General features: G+C 46.4%; 1 protein-coding gene across 4 annotated transcripts in view; it reads left to right on the top strand.

Moving 5' to 3' along the window:
• The window catches only part of LOC128891638 (protein gustavus), a 103,590-nt gene that overhangs the window by 53,922 nt on the left and 28,253 nt on the right, over nucleotides 1-21,415 (top strand). Inside the window, exons 1-2 of one of the 4 annotated variants that reach the window (XM_054151285.1) lie at nucleotides 6,424-7,019; nucleotides 12,778-12,816. The exons of 1 other annotated variant lie outside the window; for it this stretch is intronic. In XM_054151285.1, the coding sequence (XP_054007260.1) occupies nucleotides 6,991-7,019; nucleotides 12,778-12,816 (68 nt within the window). In that variant the 5' untranslated portion in view covers nucleotides 6,424-6,990. Of the gene's footprint in view, nucleotides 1-6,423; nucleotides 7,020-12,777; nucleotides 12,817-21,415 lie in introns of those variants that run through there. 2 more of the 4 variants (XM_054151283.1, XM_054151286.1) reach the window with 2 other exon arrangements.

The raw sequence follows: 21,415 nt of genomic DNA, 5'->3' as shown, positions 1-21,415 counted from the left end.
CGATGCATGCAGCTCGAGCATCCTCCGGTACATGCGACACGCGACAATAATTAATACGTCGAGACAGCCACGGCAAAGATTTTCGTTGCAGCGATGCACCGTTGCACCATGCTCTCGCACCCCTTTCGCACGCGTGCACGGCCCCGGGGTATGCACTCTCGAGTGTGCACGTCTCGTGCTGCGCTCTCGGTATGGTCAATGCCGACCTCCTCCTCCTCCTCCCTTCGCCGTTTATCTCCGTTTCCCGCGCGTACTTGCACGCACGAACTTGGATGCACCTCGTCCTCGACCGTGCCCTCTCACTCGTTCGCGTTGGACGAGCATCGATCTTCGTCCGACTAGTCGGTGCGTATCCATCGCCGGGTCTCCGTTCGAAGAGCATCGGCGTCGACCGCAGCTCGTGCCCCTTGCTGCTGCCATTGTCTCGTCCACGAGCTATTTATCAGCGAAGCTTACGATTCTATCGTTTGCTAATGAATCCGTATGGCGGTGTTACGTGCGTCGAATGCGCTTAGCGAAGGACGTGGGGAATCGGCGCGTGTTGTTTTCGGATCGCGACGATCGTGGCAGCTTTGCAGGACTTTGGGTGCAACCGGTCGTAAATTTTTAAGTAAATCAACGACAGAAAAGATCTCGTCGGCTCGAAAATTTCTTGGGGTCTCGGAAGGATAGACCTTTCACGAATCTTATCTAGTACAATAATTTCTTATCGCGCCGCTTCGGATTAGCTTTCACAAGAACGGTATCGTTCATCCGGATGGTAATATCCTGGACCTTTTCTTCGCTGACCTGAACTAGCCCTGAGATATTGGATTCGGAGTGTCTTCACTGCGTTATTCTCTTTTTTTTTTATGTTTACTTTCTACGAATTTTTTGATCGTGTTTATGTTTGTCAACGAAGCTTCCACGCGGTGAAGCAGCGGGCTCCAAAGTGTCGTTTCTCGTTGAACGAGGTGCTCACGCATCAACCACACCTCAAACGTCTCTCGTGGTCATTGTCCCGTGAGCGCGCTATCTATCGCGACCAGGCTTGACGATCCGCGATGTATAAATGGATCTAGGTAGCTGGCATCGCGGACTAGTCGTCTCGCGAGGAGCCAGGGAACGGAGAAAGAGCCTGGCTAAAAGAGAGCCGGAGAAACGCGTCTCTCCTCGCTCCTTCTCGTTTGCTCTGGCTGGGCCTGACAAAAGCCGACCTTCGAGCTAACATTCACTTCACATCCGAGGCTCCCTTTCCCCGCGACCTCACCTCCCTCTTCCTCTCCGGCGTCTCGCATTCTCTCTCTTCGTCTTCTGCTCATTCCTCCTGGACCCGGGCTGAGGCAGCTTCTATCGTCGAGAGAGGACTGGATGGACTCGACCGACCGACCGACCGAGCACAAAGACCCGTCATTCCGGCCGACTCACGTGTCCTTCCTCTCCTTGCTGACGTGGAAACAAAGTTCATCCGAGAAGAACCGTCTCCGTCCAGACCTAACTACCGTCGGAGCGTTTCGAAGGCCCACGCTGTTGTCCCGGGGCCCTCGCAGGAATCGAACGTAAATTTCGATCGTTACGATTGAGACTTTGAAGAGCCATCACTCCTTCATAATCGATTTTCTTCGCGTCTCTAAAGTCTCGATCACTCTGAGAAAGGTTTCCACAAGGTGCGCTATGGGTATAGCGCTATAGACGGTGTCTGTCTCGGTACGAGGCAACCATAGCTCTGCTTTCTAACGGTACGTCGCGCCCTTTTTTACCTTCCGTTCGAAGGGATAAACGGGGATCTAAATGGAACGACTGCTCGTCTTCCCCGGTGGGAAAGCGGCTCCCATCGCTCGATTGCCACGGTAATTACGCGCGTGCATCGAAATCGTGGAAGATGTCGATAGAAATCGCGATATCGCAGGTGACCCGAATCATCGTTTTCGGACGAAACGGTTTCCGTGACGCACGGTGAGCGATCGGTTCGGCGTTGGCCCGCAGGAAACTCTCGAATTCCTCCCGAACAGGTTTGCAACCGCTGCGTCATTAAATTTCGAGGATGGATCGCGAGGCGGGGTATCGGGCAGGCGGAGGAGTCGTTTTCTCGAAATTCGTAACCGATCGGAGAGACCCCGTAATCCTTATCGCATACCATGCAGTTAATCCTCCGATAGGATAACTAGAAGCTCCGATTACGTTCGCATTATCGAGAGATTAGTGAGACGAACTTGCGGTGTTATTGTTAAACATCCTCTTTATCTCGGAAATTTTGGGTCTCTACGATAGCGTTCCCTTCATGGTCGCTAAATCCTTGAACGCAGCCTTCATTTTTCTGGGCATCCTCCAACGAAAATCAGATAAATCGTCCTCTGGATTGTAAATAGACTTGATTGACGTAATAATAGCATAGCATACGAGCAGCTTTTATCGTAAAAGTGTCTAAAAGAGATGTGTTGATAAGGGCCATTTTTCACCCTTGATGCGATATACATTTCTGTCATTAGCATACCTCATTACAAAAAATAAGAAAAAAAAATATTTTAAACGTGAGCGCATATTTCATGGGAAAAATAAAATAAATACGTAAGCATTATGTACATAAACGAACATAAACACTCTTGTCATTAGTTTTAATTCCATATAATCAATAGCAAATACAACACCGAATGCAAGATTAAGTCGAATAGAGGTTATCAAAGAAAGAAAGGAGGTTAGAAAGAAACAATAATCGAAAGTAATCTTACAGTTACAGAGATGTAGGAAAAAGCCAAGACCCTCTATTTTTGGACTATTATTTCTACGGCCTACTATATTATTTATCACGTAAATCTTATATTAAAAAAACACATACCTTCAAGTATACAACGACATTGAAAAATTGTCGGAATTCGAAACTTGTTTCGAGCGTATGATGAGCGAAAGATGACCCTTATCAACCCGCCTCCTTTTCATGGGTTGTTTTCCAAAGTACGCGGAGGACATCGGATGAAACTGAAGGGTTAGAACGGCTCGTCTATTCGTAATTAGAGTCTTGCACAATCTGCATACAATGTGCCGGCGTGTCGCTCGAGTTGGCAACGAAGTTCCACGGATGACCTTCCTCTTCTTCCTTCTCCGGCGTGTTCGCCTTTTTCTTCTGGCGAGCCGCTCGTTCCGGCAATCTACTCTCGCTTCGAAATTCCGCGGCTCCGACCTGCCGTTGCATTCCCCGTCCGGTGCTCGGCGTCGCTACGGCGTCGAACTCGATGAACGATCAAAGGGGCTCACGGACGACGCGACGAGTTTTCGAGGTGAAATTTCCAAAAGTTATACTTAGAGAGGACCGCCGCCGCTCTCAAACCCGTGGCGACCTGTTCCTTCTTATAAAACCGCCCATTCCTTTTCCCTTTCTTATTTCTTCGAGACCATATTGCGAATTCCCTTTGTTCTTCGTTCCAAAGAAACTTTCCAAGCATGGAAGTTCGTCGCCTCGTGCACGGTGCTTTTGATTCGCCTGCTTCCGACAGCCCTTTGCCTCTTCGGAAACCACGTATTACCGGATCAAATGCAGTGCTACCTCGATTATCGAAACCGAAGTTTTCAAACGTCTCGAATATGGATCGTGTACTTGAAACTTCTTCTTAAAATCAGTCAATTATTAAAACCTGTGTGTCAGAAAACATGATCAATTTGTTATCCACAACGGACATTATTTATGAATGTACGTTTTAGTGTTAATTCTTGTATCGATTCGGTACGTTTATGCACGAATTTTCATGCAAGTCCCTAAGCTCCTTCCCACCTCTTCGGAATGTAGAACAATTGACCGTGGACCTTGCAGTATACATGCATAATACGCGACAGGCGTTCGCGTCAAATTCGTCGTTGACCTCGAAAATTTTGCTCGGTTATTCCGTGAAATTTCTATACAATTCACGATGTTACGCGCGTACCTCGTTCGACAAAAGTTTAAAGGGGATGCACTGTGCGCGAGCGAAAACCCACTCGAAACGTCCCGCAGTATCCGTGGCAGCCGATTACGGTACTCGAGTTTCGAGGGGAATTTAATTATCCCGTGCTTTTGATGCTATTATTTTGCACGATATTACGCCGTAATTATCTCGCTCATCTCAATGGGCTCGGGATTAAAATGTCATAAAGTTTTCGTTTCTATTCGCCCTTCTCGTCGCCGTTCTGATTTCGAACGCGCGCAGTGGCTCGCGGTATGTATTGCGATTTTATCATTCCTCTCTCGTGTTCGGTAACCTTGAACGAATCGACGTTTAATTCATCGTCGAGCGAGAGTCGATCGTTCGCGCAACACTTTTCGTTTTCGTTTCGGATTACTCGCGAGCTTTTGTGCCGCTTCGACACCCATTCGAATTCGAGGAATTCGTTTACCATCGTCCCATCGGCTTCGATCGCTTTCTTCGTTGTTTCAGACTTTGGTTTCAGAATGCGAAATTTCCAATTTGTTATTCGAGTGTCGCGTTCTCGGATTTCGACGACAAAGAGGAAGGGATAAGTGGAAAAGTAGATGAGGTGCGATCGGAACGGAGCGAGGTTTTTCCGTGGTCACGATCGTTATCGTTTCGTTATTCCCTGCAAAGGATGCTTTTGACTGTTGCAAGTCTCGCGTGAAATAACATTGAAATGAAACTCGTAATTGTTAAAAAATGGACGTCTTTATTCATTCCTTTCTGGGTGCGGCACCGCTACCGACGATGTTTCCACGAAGATAGACCGTCGATATCAATCTCGTGGTTAGGCACACCTGAATTCTGTTCTATGGTGACCCTCTCCCCGTCCCCGTCCCCGACGCTCCTTTCACCTTTCCCTTCACCGTCCAGCAGGCGTTTGTCATTCCGTTTGGTCCTCCGGGTGTCCGACTTCCTTTTACCTGGTACCTTGGGTCCCGAAAAAAGGCCCTTCTCGCCACGTCTGGCCTTGAACCTCTCTCGTCGATCCTCGCGCGTCCGTTCTACCACCGTGTGGGGAACGTCTGTCCGTTCGCCGGAATCCGCGTGCTCGGACTTTTATTCCATAGAAACCGAGCTTGCCAGGCCGCTTCTCCTTTCCGTCTTCTCCCTTCCGTCGCGTCAGGTAAGAGTCTCGTCTGGAGAAAGGGAGAGAAATGCGCGCCGTGGCTCTATGACGTATTATTACGTCGTGCTCGCCGAAGGCAAACGCAACGTGTCGTGTCTTGAGTCCACAGGAGAAACCTGACGATACGTGGTTTCTAGCAACGGAGGATTCAAAAGGAAATGAATGCGAGTGGACATTCTTTTTCTCGTTGAGTTATAAATAAAACTTCAAGCTTTACAGAATTGTTCAAGCAGGAATGGTTAAAATGGTATCGTAACAAAATGGAGAAGAGGATTCTGCTGAATTTCACTGCCTAAAATGGTGGGCACCAGACACACACACTCGTCAGGCTGACTCAACATCGGAACAGCTGGTATGGGAGGGATGCGCGATACCCTAGTGTGCGTATGCGTGTGCTTAATATCAGATCCAAGAGGGAAGGTTAGCAAGGATCCATCCTTCGTGCTGCGCGAAAGCCTCTGAACGCTGGTATCTTTATCGAATCTCTGTTATCGATATTTCGAACAAGACGGTCGATCATTGCAAAAATCTATCTTTTCGATGAAACGCAGATGCTCGTCTTTTGTTCTAAGATGATCCGTAACAAAGTATCGTTACAAACCGGTCCGACTATGCGCATAAAATGTTTCTTTTTCGTTTATTTGTTGGATAGAAAAAACAATCGAGACTGTATTGTTTCGTGTCGCGTATGTATACATGGCCACGCCGAAGAGTCATCGGTAATTTTTTTAGAATAAAATCGGTTGGCAAATTGTGCGGTACTTGACGGTGGTTCTCTCGTGCGTCGATAGCACGCGGACACGTACACATTTTTCTGGGGTTAATTCGACATCCGTCCGCCTGGGTTCAGGGAGCGAAACCCCACTGCACGAGGGAGAACCCTCGTATCCCTGCAACTACTGCTCTCTCTTCCTCTTTTGTATATACCGTGTCTTTCTTCCTTGCACAGTCCCCCCGGGTAAACGTTTCAGCGGTGGGTAGGCTTAGGCATCGGCGTAGGAACTCGTGGACAAGATTCACCATCGTTCGTGATCCCCTGGTAACGCATTTTGAGCGTGCACAGTGGAAATATTTTTCACAAAAGTATCGTCTAAACGTTGCGAGGAATCTCCCAGAACTGAAGGATAGATAAGAGTTGCAAGAATGTGGAAAGCGATACGAGCCGCTAGCGTGCACTGGGACTGTCACGCAGAAGGAAAGGACACCTCGCATTTTGTTTCACAACATTCCATACTTGTACCGTTTTTATTGTTTTAACCACCTACACGTATGCACGCGTAACTCGTGAATACGCATCGTTCTCGTAACGGATTCCGCGGCATTCAGACGTTGATGGTTTTTTAATTTGCATACTTCCGACAGCTGCGTAGACTTCGAATTTCCTAGCGTACGCCACTGTTCGGTGTATACGTCGTCGGTTCTCGGGGCGCTCGGAGCGGTCGGTACGCGACTGAACCCACCGCCTTTTTCTCCCTCCTCCCCACTCCGCCGCTGGGCGGCGCTCCATGCGCGTCGCAGTCGCCGAGCGTTCACGAACTCAGTCTTCGTCGAATCGTCGTAGGGTTTGTGTCATAGATCGTGTGCGCTCGTTGGCCCCTTGTGCGTCGATTCGGCGTGGGTTTTTCGTTCGCCTCGCCTCGTTTCTTCCTGGTTCTCTCTCTCCCCCTCCCCCCTCCCCCTCTCTGCCGTCTTCCCCGTGGACGGACGAGACCCGGATGAAAAGTCCTATGTTTCGTGCGCGTAGTGCAAGCTGCTCGTCGCGCAGCGGTTCGGACCAGTGGTGAAACACGGCCAAAAAGAAGAAAGAGAAACGCTGTGTGCTGTTGTGCGTGCGCGGAGTGTGCAATATTTTGTTGATTACCACCGAGCCACGGAAGCAGACACCACGCAAGCAAACACGAGAGGCATCGTGACACGTTCACCGGATACGTCGTGCGAGATATGGATTGGGCGGTGAAGGCTCGCCGAACGTAAGTCCTTCCAAATTGACAAACAAACGAGAACCAAACGATACACTCTCCGTAACCTTTCTTTGTTCGTAATCATTTCACGGCGCGTATCTCCGGTTCTATGCAAGGTGTAGGATAACCTCAAAGCTTAGAGGGACGTTTCGGTGCATCGAGGGATATATGCTCAGTGCGTCGGTTCGACCAGTGTTTTCGGCTAGTCCGAATCGGACGTTCGTGTTAGTGCTACGATCTCTTTGGTGAACGTTTCCTTCGAGGACTTACGACATTAAGCGTGCGTCTGGAATGCACGTAACGCATGAATCGACCGATGGTGTTCGCTTCGCGTGAAAAAGAAAACTCGATGCCCGACGTCACTCGTGCTTGTGTCTCGAGGTCAGTGTTGTTTGCCCAGCCGTCTCGGCGCGGCGTATATAAATAAAGCATCCGCCTCTCGATGACCTGATACGCGAGCAAAATAAGAGACGTATCGTGCGTGTCCAACGCCGAGACGCCGTTTGCGACACGCCATGCTCGCCCGTGGGAATCGCTCGTCCAACGGACGAAACCTATCGCGAATTCACCGCACCGTGAAAGGTTCCGCGAAAGCGCGCCTCGCAGCGGTCGTTGTTAACTCTCTGCCATTAGGTTTGCTCAAAATTCTCCCCACCTTTTGCTCACTTTTAATATTCGAAGATTTTCTACAGTTGGCAATGCTACGAACTAACGCTAAACGTTGAATAACTGAAAAGAGAAATCGATACAAGCTAAAACGCATTAGTAGGTTGTCGACACTTCCTCCGTGCAGCTCTAGTTTTTGTTTTTTTTTTTTAAATCGCGTTCACCTTGAAGAATTAAGTCGAAACGTGTCTCCATTGAAATTTCACCAGCTCCCGATTGCTCGCTGCTTCGAAACATAATTATGCCTTCCAATCCTTGGTTTCAACCGTCGTGTCGTGACCTCTGTCGAGATTTTCTGGACGCACCGTCAGCTGCATTCTCTTCTCGTGCCGTACACCAAAGACCTCTCTTACCATCGAAGGTTAAAGTGGAACGTTCGCTTCGATGAGAAACCAAACATCCGCGAAGCTCAGGATACGCCTCGGGCAAAAATAAAAATAAAAATAAAAATTCTAAACGATCGGCACGATCAAGCTCTCAGCAAGAAGTTAACGAGTGGAAATGTTGTAGGAAATCCGCGTTTCTTACTAATGGGCCTCTGAACGGTTCATACACGATCGAGGTTTGCCGGAGGTTTCACCGCAGATTTGATCGACTGTTTTTGTCGCGAACGAGACCAGTTAACCTCCAATAGCCCTCCGAGTGTATGGACCGCTTAACACTGAATTCTCGCGTAATACGGTATTCCCCATCTCGCTGGTAGCGTGTAATACGATCCCTAGCACGTTCGACACGTACGATTACTCGCATAGATCGTGGTCGCGCAGTTTCCTTTCTCTCATTCATTATTCCCTTTAATTCTCAACGTTTGTTGCGTAACACGCGATCCCCGACAATGTCGCGTTGCCGAAGGACGACGAATAAAGGTGATCGCTGGAAACGGGACACGACAAAGTTTTCTCTCTAGGCGTGTTGGACAACGCGACGAGACACTTTCCCGTTGGAATTGTCGCTAACGGAGAGAACTCGACTCGCGGAACAGCTGGCTCGTTGTTTAACGACAGAACGGTACGGCGACTCGGGAGTGCTCGCATTCGATAAACGTCAGGACTATGTGCACGTGGGGGTGACGAGCCACGGAAAAACACGCTCGAACGATCTCGCGTGCCAAGCGCGTCGTTAACCAGAGATGGGCAAAACCCTAGGCTTCGAATAAATCTGAGGTTTGCCGATGTGTTTGTCTCGTTTCTTTCTCTGGAAAGTGTTCAAAAGTGGAAACGAGACAAACACATCGGCAAACTTCAGATTGATTCGAAACCTAGGGTTTTGCTCATCGCTGTTGTTAACACGATTCGAACGCATAGCGGGTGCTCTTCAATCAGCCATATTGTACGTTGTCAATCATGGCAGAGGTAACCTATCGCGTGGATTTCTTTTAATTATTTTTTTACGATGCCTTCGTAATGCGAACGCGAGGAGTTTGCAGAAGACGTTCGAACGTACGGCAACGTCTGTCGTTTACAGATTTAGAGAGAAATACTTAGATTGGTTTGGGGAGTTGTTTCACTTCAAAAATAGTTATCGAAAATAAAGATTCACATTTGCTGTGAAAGACAGGTAGCATTAGTACAATGCATGACGACTGTATAAGGAGATCCTACTCCATACGAAAGTTACTAGAAAACTGTTATCAAAATCCCGAGCTTTAAGTTATGAATATTTCGTCCACTCGCGGCGCTAGACTACGATATATATATGTCATATATGTATGTATTATCATATATATATGAGAAATCATATATATATATATATATATATATATATATATATATATATATCGTAGTCTGTGCTCACTTGCGCCGCAAGTGGTAGAAATATTCAGAACTTAAAGCTCGGAATTTTGATAACACTTCTACACTACACAGTTGGAACTCCTTATACAGACTTCATGGTACAATGATAGCTATGACACTTCTTACATATTATTCGTAAAAATTGAAGTATACGCAGAAAGACAGCTCGATAAGAATTCGTCCACGATGCTCTACCTATCGGTTGATCGTAATATCCAATCGTGAGATGAAGCGCGAGGGAGGGAACAGTGCCCAATCGACTAGCGACGAGAGTTGACTGGGTGTAACGACCTCCAACTTGGGCCAGTAGCGTAGCCACCGAAACGTGGCACCCTGTCGATGTCGTGCAATTTTCTCGCGATGCATGGAAATCAGGCCTACAACCTGCAAAATCCCGACGATTCGATTCAAATGGAGATTAGAGAACTGTTGGAGGTCGGATTGGTATTCAATGCCAGAATTGTCTGCTCGAAGCGTGTTCCTCGTGACTCGGCACTAGCGACGGCCGAAAATTCGCGGGAGGCTCACTCGATATCGAACACCCACTTTGCATTCAGCCGAGGGACTTCCTGAATATGATAATACTCGACCAAGAACGGTAATATTCGGCGAGTATGTAGACAGGACAATGGTCTTTCTGGATACAAGCGTGACTAGCATGACGCGACCTGGCTAAAAGAGATCCATTTCCTCGAAGTAGCCTCGACCGGTAGCGACGGCTCGATGGTTCTTAGGTTATTCTAGTCGCGAGAACGTCTTCAAACTTTCCTTCAAGTGGTCGCTCGCTTTTCGAAATATCCCGCAAAGTGAGTCGACCGATAAGCCTTTTTCGAGCCCCTCGTTTCCTTTGTCGTTATTTTTTTCACGAACGTGCGTCCAAGAGCACTTGTTTCCATTCGAGAATCCCAACGACTTGTCGCATCGCTCTAGCAAATTCACTATTCTAAAGAAACAATTGGATATTTCAGTTTCCGAGTTTACATGGAACAAGCTTCCTATCGCCATGTGTGTTGATCGACTCGAGTATGACGTTCGACGACGCTTTGTTTGATCCTTGGCGACGAAAGAAAAGAGAAAGTGTACATGGGTGAGAATACACACATAATTGCCTTTCTTCCGTTGCGTATTGCTTCAACTCCTACGAACTCGTTTTTCGACTTTCCTCCTAAGCATCCACTAGTGTCAGTGTTGAATTCTTAATACCAAGGCATCTGAACGTCTGTAATAAACGCACGATCTAAGCTAACAAGCTACAAAGTTGCGATATACTTAACACCTAATTACATCGGTCGCGATACAACAATGTCTCAAAACAGATGAGAGTACTTTTTAGACAATTTTAGACAAAGAATCGGAAATATATGTGCAAGAAAATCTCTTTGCTTTCGAACGATCAAAAAATCAATGCCTACGTAAATTTTCGTTAAAATCACTGAAATTATTTTGTCGAGGATCACTAGGCCCTTTGTAGCACCCATGTTTGGACGTTCAGATGTAGGAGAACCGATGGGCATCAGTGCTCGGCCACACAAGTTGAGCGTTACGGCCAATAATACTCGATGAGAGGAAATTTTCCCGTGCTCCCTCGGCGCCAGGCTGGGTTTAATTAATTTCACCGCTTTGAAGGGGCGGGAAAAGTGGCCGTGCCGCGAATTTAGGACGCGTAGCCGGCGCGCCGGTGTTTTCTGAAAAAGCAGAAGTGCACTTGTCCCACCGTCGAAGCGTTTTCTTCTCCGCGCTTTAGAAATTCCAGAATTAACGACGCCACGGCGAGAAAAGAGAGCGCGGCCGAAAAGGAAATGCCTTCCTTTCGAGGGGTGTTCCGTTACTAAAGAACAGTGTACCACACAACACGTGGTGTAATGCACACGCCACCGGCTGGCTGGGTGTGTATTTCGAGACCAGGTCTTCGCGAAGCACCGCCAAGGGAAAGGGTCTTAACCTAACTCCTCCAGCTGCTGTGAAAAGTTTGAGTGGAAAACTGGTCGAATACGCAAATAAAAACGAATTTAATTAATTTTAACCCTTTTCGAAGGGTCCACTTTAAGAATCGAGGGAAACATGTTGACGTGTAACTGGCAACTCGTGTTATGTGTTCACCTATTGTCTATAATCGAAATGATAGAAACAGTGAAGTAACGGAACGTGCCAACTCCAAACTTGAGTTTCATTTCTTCTGATTTGAAACTGCTTAGAATATTTATTCTTTTCTTTTTTTTTTTTTTTGTGAAATGGTAGAGTAACTTTATTTTAAAATTACCCTCAAGGGCTGTAGCTATGCTTGTTGCAGCTACAGTACGGGTTTAGCGATCCCGAGGTGTGCCCGAGCCCCAACATTTTTAGTTGTTAACGAAAGTTAACTAAAAATGCTTCTAACATAAATGCAAACATTTTAAAATGACCTGATACTTTAACATTAGAATTATCGAAGAGAACGCATACCTGTTAAGTATTCTACTATCAAAACAAGTAGATTTAATCTCATTGTAAGAATTGATATTAAAAGCTGCAGAGAAAGCATCGTTAACAATTGAATAGTCTCTAAAAGAAATACAACATACACCAGTCAAATTGACCGATTTCGAAATTCTAGTGTTAATACCCTTCTTCCAAATTCAGTTAGCAATTTCGATAGCACTTCAACGACCTAACTCCCATGCCATAGTCACTGGAACAAACCACCCGTGTATGTACTTGCGCGATACCAGTAGCAATCGTCGATCCGTGCGAAATTACTTGCAATGTAACCGCAGCCGCGAAACTAAGTCTCGTAATCCATACTGAAGTTTCACTTTAAACTAATGGGGTACCTATGCAACGCTTCTACTGCAATATGCTTTGATATGCATTCACATATACACAACATAATACTCGATTTTTCGTTTGCACAACTGTTGACTTCAAACATGCGTGATATATTTTTAAGATAAAATCTTACGGGGTCCTTATCGAAAAATGTATACGTTGTCCGTTAAGCTTTCGGTCGATGTAAACTTTTTCGAACTAGAGCAAATTTCGTTGAATTTCAAATCCACCGCATCGAGATCTTGAATAATGCAACTGTTTATCGATAAGGATCCTACGTTTATCCTAAAAGGATGTCGACAGCCTGAACTCAGCAGAGGAGGTACGAACATTTCCGCGGTTCTCCGCACCTTTGAAATTGAATTTCCAACGAACGTTCGAGGCGCAATTTCGCGCGGGCAGGAAACAAATCCGCGAACAACGCGAAATGATACGTAGGCTCTATTGAATATTGTGTCAGAGACACGCGTGGAATGACTCCTCTTGTATTTTTTTTCTTTCAGACTGGACCGTTTCGTAGCGAGCAAAAATGAAGACACGAGGTACAGACCCCTTAGCCTAGAACGGACGTACGTTTATTCTAACCATTCCCTTCGAGGGTCGCGCTGCCAGATCGACTCGAGAGAAATCGTAGGAAATCGAAGGGATGCGCGCGACGTCGACCTGGGGGAGAGGTATCGTTGCCTCGAAGTTTCCTCCGATCCTTCTGCGTCTTTCACGTCGCATTTCTTTCATTCGTAAATAATTCCTTTATTTTCAAATTTCCATAGACCGAGAAATGTGAACTTGGATCGCGAGAATAGAGCACACTTCTCACGTGTAAAAGGAGTAGTATGAAACCGTGGGAGTAACGTATTTCTTTACACAGAACAAGTAATACTAAATGACCCCTAATACGTATTCAAAGAACTCGTTTTAGTACTTCGTTTATTAAGAAAAGAGTGTACCGAGTTTAATCATCTTTGTTGTTTTACGAGGGGCTAGGAGCTAATCTGGGTAGGCTGGAGTTATGTTTATAAGTATTCGATAAATTAGAAAAATTTCTGGACCATAATTCTTACCTTCTGATTATCTTTATGGCTACAAGTAGGTACATACGCGCACTCAGAAGGAATACATGTATTCTTAAACGATCCATAAAGCTTTAATAAAAAATACGAAATACAAAGGAAACGATAACGATCTTATTCGGTGTGATTCAGAGCAACGGTAGATAAGTAATGTTTACGTTCCCCGTTGATACTAGCTTTATTTACTGTTTTGAAACGGTTAAGTATCGCTGGAAACTACGCACTTAGGTACCAATTTCCGACAGTGAGAAATTACAATCTTCAACGTGCCGAAAGTATATCCAAGTGAAACGAACTTTAATAATTTGTTAAAGAACCGAATAGCATACGATCGTCCACACGTTTCTCGGATCGGTAGCGTGTTTCGTCGACTCTCGATTCCGATATCGTCGCTTGCAATCGGCGGCTTCCTCTGTCGTCGAAGGTCTCCAATCACCGTGAGCGTGCTTTATCGAGCAAGAAACGTTCGAATCCGTTGTCCACTTAACGTTCGATGTCTGATTTATCGCCGTCGCAGGTTTTACCACGATTTGGCGGCTCGAACGCGAATGGGTCGTCGTGGACGCAATCGAGACGAAATTCGATCACGTTTGGAAACGCAATTCCTCGCAGTCGTGTCAAGAATGCCTCGGTTTAGAGCGGAACGTTAAGTCGCTGTCGAAGAAGAAATATATCGTGGTCCTCTTCTCTGAAACTCGAAGATATTTTCGCGACTGCGTTATTAAAGAATATATAATTGTCAGCAGAACCCCACGTGGGATTAAAAAACAAAAATATCGACGATAGAGGATGATATGAAATCGCCAGACCTAACCCGGAGGCCGTTACCGAAACTCGAAACACAGTTATTTCTAAACCGTTGATTATTTCGACCAGGAAAGAGACGAGGAAATCGCCAGTTGGGAACAGAGGAAGATGAAAGAGTCGATGATGTTCTGTTTGGGCGGTGGGCGTCGGTTTATATTTATGCGCGAGAATAGCGGCGCTAACGGCGATGATAGCGTCGGCCTGGCTTAGTAGAAACCGAGCGCGCTCTTAGACCGTGTCGTCATCGAGTAGCAGCTGTTTTCATTCAGACTCGCCCTTCTTAGTTGGCGACTTCCTTTGCAGCACTTTTAATTAACGTACACGAGGCACGCTCTTCTCCGACCCTCTCTTTTCCTCGTCAACCGCCATCCTTTAACTCTCGCCGGGTTCCCTCTCTTCTCCTGCTCTGCGTCGACGCTTCTGCCTCCGCGCTCTTTACGCATCGTGTTTTTCTCCAGCCACTCCCTTGCGTTTACCTCCATCCTTCTCGCAGTTTTTGTGAACCCTTAATTTTGTCTCCCCTCCAGTTGTTTCGTGCACCGCCTCCCTTTCTTTCTCGCGGAGGTAACAGGGCGATGGGTTAACAACAATGAAGTCTGATAAAATTTGAGACAAAACTCGAAACTCGACTGTGAACATCAAAATAGTTAAATTTATTTGCAGAAAATAAGATTTAACCCTTTTAACCTACGATTTACGTTCCAACACCTGGACCCAAAACGTAAATAAGATCGCTTAGCCTTCGAGCCATTTCACGTTTTGGTAAATCGGACCTAAGTTGTATCAATCCCGCACGACTTCAGTTCCTGAATAAATTAACAATTTGCAATGATGTGATATTACAAATCACGATCGTCGTTAGGGGGTTAATATCCTTCAACGAATATTTGATATTTAGATTTTCGACATTCAGTCATACCTCTTCGCGACCATTCTCAAATTCAAACAAGCTCCCCTAACCGTTGCTCCCGAGCTTTCTTTGCGTACGAAAAATAAAGGACAGGTTATTTCGCAAAGCACAAACTTCGAGGTAGCAGCAAAGTGAAAAAGCCTGTTGCCAACAGTTTCGACCTCGAACGAAGCTAATTATTTACCGATGGCTGCCGCGTACACGTAGTTGCTTCTCGATCAGAGAGTCAACACCGTGTCGAACAAAATATTGAACTTACCGTCTCGCAATTCTCGCCGCACCGAGCTGGAACCAGAGAAAACGTGTCTCACATGCCGTTGGGATACCTGATTATTTGAATACTTTCTGTATCGATCACATGCGTAAGACGGTAATCAAAGTTGCGCAGAAGTTTCCAATTTCTTCAACCTTTTCATAATATTTTTCTTTAAACTTCTAAAGTATACGAATAAACATTTTCGTGTTATCCTCAACGCCCGAGTACCGTTTCGAAAATGGAAACCCCGAACTTAGATAAAGAAACGAATCGATGAAACTCCATGTAACAGGAATTTTTCATGAGATTTTATAGATAATATTGTCCGTTCCGTAAATAGAATGTACGTTACCCCCTTTCGATCTGTTATCGTTTTGGAAATTCTTTAGAGATGATCGTCTACCGTTTGCGCGCAGGAAAAACGAACTACACGTACAATAACCATGGTGATAAATGTGTTTCTAACACAGATCCAGAAACAGTTGAGTATGCGATCCAATGTTTAGTAGTGCCTGCGAACGCCTGACTCGGTAGTTACGAGAGAGAATGGAGCGCTTACTCAACAGCGCCTCGCCGAATATGTTCAGAGGTTCGTTCTTCTCGAGTGCCAACGGTACCAGAGATCGTTTGTAAACGCCTGCAACACTGGAAGAGGTTAGGGCGATACATCCCTTGTGCAACGCCTTGCGAGTTATTCGCGACGTTAATTCCTGACACAATATCCTACATCGCGCGAGAGAAACGTTCGTTACGGTCTCAGTCGACCGCCGGTTAATTAAAGTCAGCCCCTTGTCTCGAGGTCTGCGTTAATTGCGCGCCACTCCGAGCACCGAGGCGTCTCTCAGCGAGAACCTAATTTAATTAACGACCCTCAAGGTGTCCGCAACGAGACATTTTCGGCTTTTTTTCAAGGATTTCCCGGCTCGCGGAGGGCGCTTCGACGCCTCGCGACGTCTACTCTCGCGGGAGACGAAATCCTGGGCAGGTTTCGTTCTCTTTTAGCCGTCATCTCGCGTTTTCGTGTCTCGTTGCGACGGGAATTGTTGAACGATTCGACGAAAAAGAGCTCGTAAAGGGCTCTCGAGAGCGTTTTCGTCGGTGTCTCGGCTCGTTCGCGAGACGCGGCGAAAGAAGCGACGCTCGAGCGTTATCTCGCGAGCTTCCTGGCCAATGGGAGACCTCGAAGCGCACTCGTAACGAGACCTAATTGGAAGCTCGGGGCCTCGACGTCCGTCGTTTATAGAAGCCTCGAGAACCGAGTACATATCTCTTTCTTCCGTTTCGCTTCCCCAGACTGTTTAAAAGACATTCGACTGCTCCAAAATTAAACAAAAATCATTTCGAATGAGCTTGAATTTTGTAGATTTTTTTAGTCGTCGAATTGCTCTTATACGAGTGTAACCGACGCAGCGTCGAGCGTCCAGCTCCATTCTCCGCGAATAGACTTTTACGTAATGCTCGGAACGGCACGTTCCTGGCTTCGAGACGCGCAAAATTTATCGATCCATTGGCGCCGAAACGGCCTTCCGGTTCGGAACAAATGGCGGCAATTCCAGGCGAATTTAAATACAATCGCGCCGTTCGATTGTAAACGAACGCGCCGTGCGGGCGATAAATTGGCTCGTTCGTTTCGCTCCTGGAACGATTCGAGATCGAGCTCGACGTACAAACCGTTTCTTTCGCGGCGAGTCTTCGTCGCTTGGTGACCCAGTGAGCTCCGGATGCTCGATAAAGCTAAAGAACCTGGCATTGCGGTCGCCTCGAAGCGGGAATATCGACCGTACTCCGAGCATAGAGTCCAGAATGCCTTTGCGATCTTTTTCCATCCCTGATTTCATAAGCGATACATTTTTTCAAGTTGGGTAGTATATCGCAGCACGTTGGTAAAATTCAAATTATTTCTAAAACTAAGAAGTCTAGTCGGAAGGAAGAGAAATTTTATGCCGGAATTTATACCTTTGCAATTTTATTATTAACGGTTTATCAACCGGAAACTTTTATTGCTGCTATCCATTTACAGAACCCATTAGCTTACAGTGCGCAATTTGAGGAAATAGACAGTGTTTCTGATTTAAGAAAGAATTAATTTGATCGACAAATTAGTTTACCTTTTCTAAATGATCGTGTTCCTAAATAGATCTGTAGTCAGTGTAGTAAAGAAAAAAACGCCTGTAGAAGAAAACGCGGCAAAAGATATCCACGTTCCGCATCCTTCGAAGTGAACACTGATACCGTTCTTAATTTATGTATCCATCTTTCGATATCCACCTTCGAGCAACAACCGGCGGGAAGATGTTTAAACATTCATCGCGCGTGCCGTGCACGCAGATGAAAAGGGCGCCGAGGGAACGGCTCACCAAAGGGACAGGCTTTTTCGTAAACGATGATAAATATATTTCCAAACGTACACGAAACAGCCTGGAACGTTGACGCGCTGCTACCAGTGTGCCGGCGACTGACCCATTTGTGAAACTCGCGCGAGTCGCGTTGCCACACACCTTTTAGTCGTGTGCGCTCGATTATTACAACACTTTACGAATTACACGGGTCTCGTGGCCGAGCCGGAGAAGGGCAGGGCCGTAGCATTTTTCTCGTCAACTGGCCAGAGGGACTTGTATATTTGTTTAACCCTCTGCAAGGGTTAAAAGTCACACGTCAATTGTGTACACTTTTGATTTCTGATTCAATTCTATTACGAATATGCAAACAGTTTGATTGCAACGTACAGGAAATTTGTCTTTCGAATCGTGTATCATTGTAACAGTTCATCAATGGTCTTGTCGTAGAATCTGTTCAGGTGACGAACACGATTAACAACATAATCCTACCTATTTTTGTCATTTTAAAAAGAGTTTAGCTTCCATAAGTCCTCTTTATTCCTTGCCCCTCGCCGAGAAATCGGAGCGGTGAAACAAAGCGTGCGAGCGAAAATCGGTTGACTGCGGGAGAGAAGGAAGGGCCATAGTGGTTGCAACATTGCCACAAGAGGGAGAAAAAATACGGGCGGCGAATTACACGAGAGTTGATACGCGTTTTATCAACGCATATACCGCGCGCTCGATAAAGCCGTTCACGCCGAGGGCTCTGACCGATACCGGCTTCTATGCTCCTTGCGCCACGAAATCGTACAAAGGCCTTTGTATGGTCGCTCGTCACGAAGCAAAGCCTCGTTTCCCGGCGTTATCGCGCGACCGAATTGCTCTCGCAAGCCTCTCTGGGCTCGAGATGCGCGCGAATTACGAAAACGCGAATAATCTGTTTTACAAGTTGGTCGCGAAAAGGAATCAATGGGTCAAAGTGGTTCCATGTGCTCGTGTACATCATTTCCTGACTGTGATCAATGCGATACACAAACGACGATTGAACGTATCATTCTTAACTCTAGGAGGAAATTTAACACGTTGACTGCCAGACTAATACTCTTGAAGATTACTGTGATTAAATTTTATTTGCAAACTAGTAGAAACTACATAATCAAACATTTATTATGGTATTTATTTTTGTAATTAATTTTCTTTAATAGTTCACTTTCAGAATTAATTTTTTTAATTTTTTAATGAAAAGCACTGTCAACCATATATGGGTGACGTGGCGATCAACGTGTTCAAGAACAACCTCAAAACTCGTCGATTGATAATGTAGAAAACGCAATAGAATTGATAGAAGCGCCTATAAGAAGATATATCCGGTCCTAAAAGAACTCAGCGTGAAATCTTGTTTACGAAGAATCGAAGATTTCTCAACGACATTTGAACCGTACGCTCTTTCCCGCCAAAGTATCAGTCGCTAACGATCACCTAGGTGGATTTGCCTCGACGTCGGATATCCCACAAGAAAACAAAATATATATGAAGAAACACAAGTTAAATAAAAAAACGGAGCGATTGCGCTGACGGATCCGGAGGAAGTTGGCCGGGGGACAAACGACGATACCGCGCGAAGGAGTGTTGCGCAAGGCTATCGTCGTTCGCAAATTGACATTTTCCGTGCGAGCAGCAACGCTCGTTGACTTTTGTGTACACGAAGAGGAACGGGCGTGTGTGCACGTGTGTCTGTCGTATGCACGTAGGAACGCGCGACGCGAAGGTCGTGGGACTGTGCAAAGAAGAAGAAGCTTTGTAAAAGGCGAAGACGCGCGTCACGCGTTTCCAGAAATAGCGGGAGAGGTCCTTTGAGGCGGACCGTCTTTCCCGCGAACGTGGGCAGACCTGTCCATTTGGGGAGAGGATTTCATTGCTATGAAAGACGAGTCGGAAGGGATTCAAAGGGAGAAACGCGACGCGCGTGCTCAACCTACGTTACGAACACGAGCGCGCTCGCTTCGGAACTTATCAGGAACGCGCGTTTCGTCATTGATCCGCCTGTTTCTTGCTCGCGCCGTCTTGAGCAACGTTTCACCGAGCTCGAGCGAGCAAACGCTGATCCGTGCGACGTCTCCAATGGAAAAGGATCCACAGCGGTTGACGAAGAGGATTCCGCGTTGCGCAATTCTACCCGACGAATGGGTACGTTTGAATTCGTTGAACGTGGAATAGCATCTTCCGCTTGTGAAAGGAATCTGAAATCGGAACGAGGCAAACAGAGTTCTTGGGGAATAACTGAAATCTTGCGATACCAGCCGTAACAGTTTTTGCAGTTTTTTAATTTCTGTAACGTAGGCATGGGCTACCTAGTCCTAATTGGGAGCCAATTTATCGTACCGTTTCCAAGTTAAGAGCAGAATCAAATTGTTTGTTTATTTCACTGAACGGAAATAACCCATATTATATACAAAGCATGCAAAACTACGAGAAGCGGGTCATTTAACAATCGAACTTCGAGATTGAGAACCGTTGTAGGCGGATTAATTGGTTCCCACATTCTCGAGACACGGTCGATAATTCGTTGTTAATTGAGGCGAAATATTCGAGCGGGGCTAAGCATTTAAAAATGTTTCGATCGCGAAGAGAGGGGCTCAGACCTCGTTGTCGCTGTGGGAGAAGGTTCGAACATGCTTGCATGGGCCATTTCATCTTTCTCTCTGTCCCTCTTTCACTCCCCTTGCCTTTTATGATTTCTTTTTATTTATCACCAAACCCGAAAGTCTGGTTCACAATAGTCCCGTACGCGGTATGCGGGCTCCAGAGTCGTTGCTCGTTCCGCCCTCCTCCGTCCTCAGTTCTTTCTTCCCGTGGAGAAGAGAAATGAAAAATCGAGAGGGAAGAGGCCTCTCCTCGTGAAATGGTTTTTCTGGCTCACAGTTACGAGAGCAGAGGACGTGCGATGCCTATCTTCCTTGGAATTAGCATCCGGCGACCTTTCTGTTCGCTCCTCGCCGTGTTACCGATCTTCGTCGAGATCGCGATCGATGGGTTCGCAACGTGAGTCGATATCATTCGTAAATTACCAGCCAGAGCCGATCTCTGCCTTTCTCTCTCTCTCTCGTCGCTTTTGAAAGGTCGGTTTCCGAGCTCCACGATTTTCTATTTCGCCACGTTCGCAAACAAAAATGAACGATACGAGCGCAGCATTCTCGAAATGAGACCGCAAGACTGGAAGATGCGCGCACGGAATTTAAATTACGGTCGCAGATATCCGCTCTCGGTGAATGTCGGACACAATGGGCTGCGTCGTTTGTCGAAAACGAGCTTTCGAGTGGTAAAATAATTCGAAGCCAACGACGCGTGTTAATCGCTTCAACGGGAGTACATACTTGTTTCGCTCGCGGAGTTAGTCGCGAAGCGAGAAGAAACTCGTCTCTTGGTGCGCTCGTGGACGCGCAGCTTTTTCGCAACGCGTTTTGTTCGACAGGTTTCCTTTTGAACTCTCGGAGCTCTCTCGAAGGCTTCTTTCGACGGGCCATCCGCGCGCGCAGACGCTTTCGTAAGTTTCGAGACGGAGGATTCATATATTTCAGTCACATATTCGCGGTCCTCTTTTACAATTAGTGACAGGAGAGAGCTCGCGAGTTTCGACACGTGTCGACAAAACGCTCGAGCTACGGGGAACTGGCGTTCGTTTTGCGCACGATCGCTGCTGAGTTTTTACGGCTTCTTGAAATGCGATCTTCGCTTGGAATAATCGAAGGACTCCCATGCGTTGAATATATGCGATTGGAT

Source organism: Hylaeus anthracinus, unplaced genomic scaffold, assembly GCF_026225885.1.
Source record: "Hylaeus anthracinus isolate JK02 unplaced genomic scaffold, UHH_iyHylAnth1.0_haploid 12002, whole genome shotgun sequence".
Classification (NCBI taxonomy): Eukaryota; Metazoa; Arthropoda; class Insecta; order Hymenoptera; family Colletidae; genus Hylaeus; species Hylaeus anthracinus.
The sequence above is the reverse complement of the archived record's forward strand: the minus strand, read 5'-3'. Positions and strand labels throughout refer to the sequence as shown.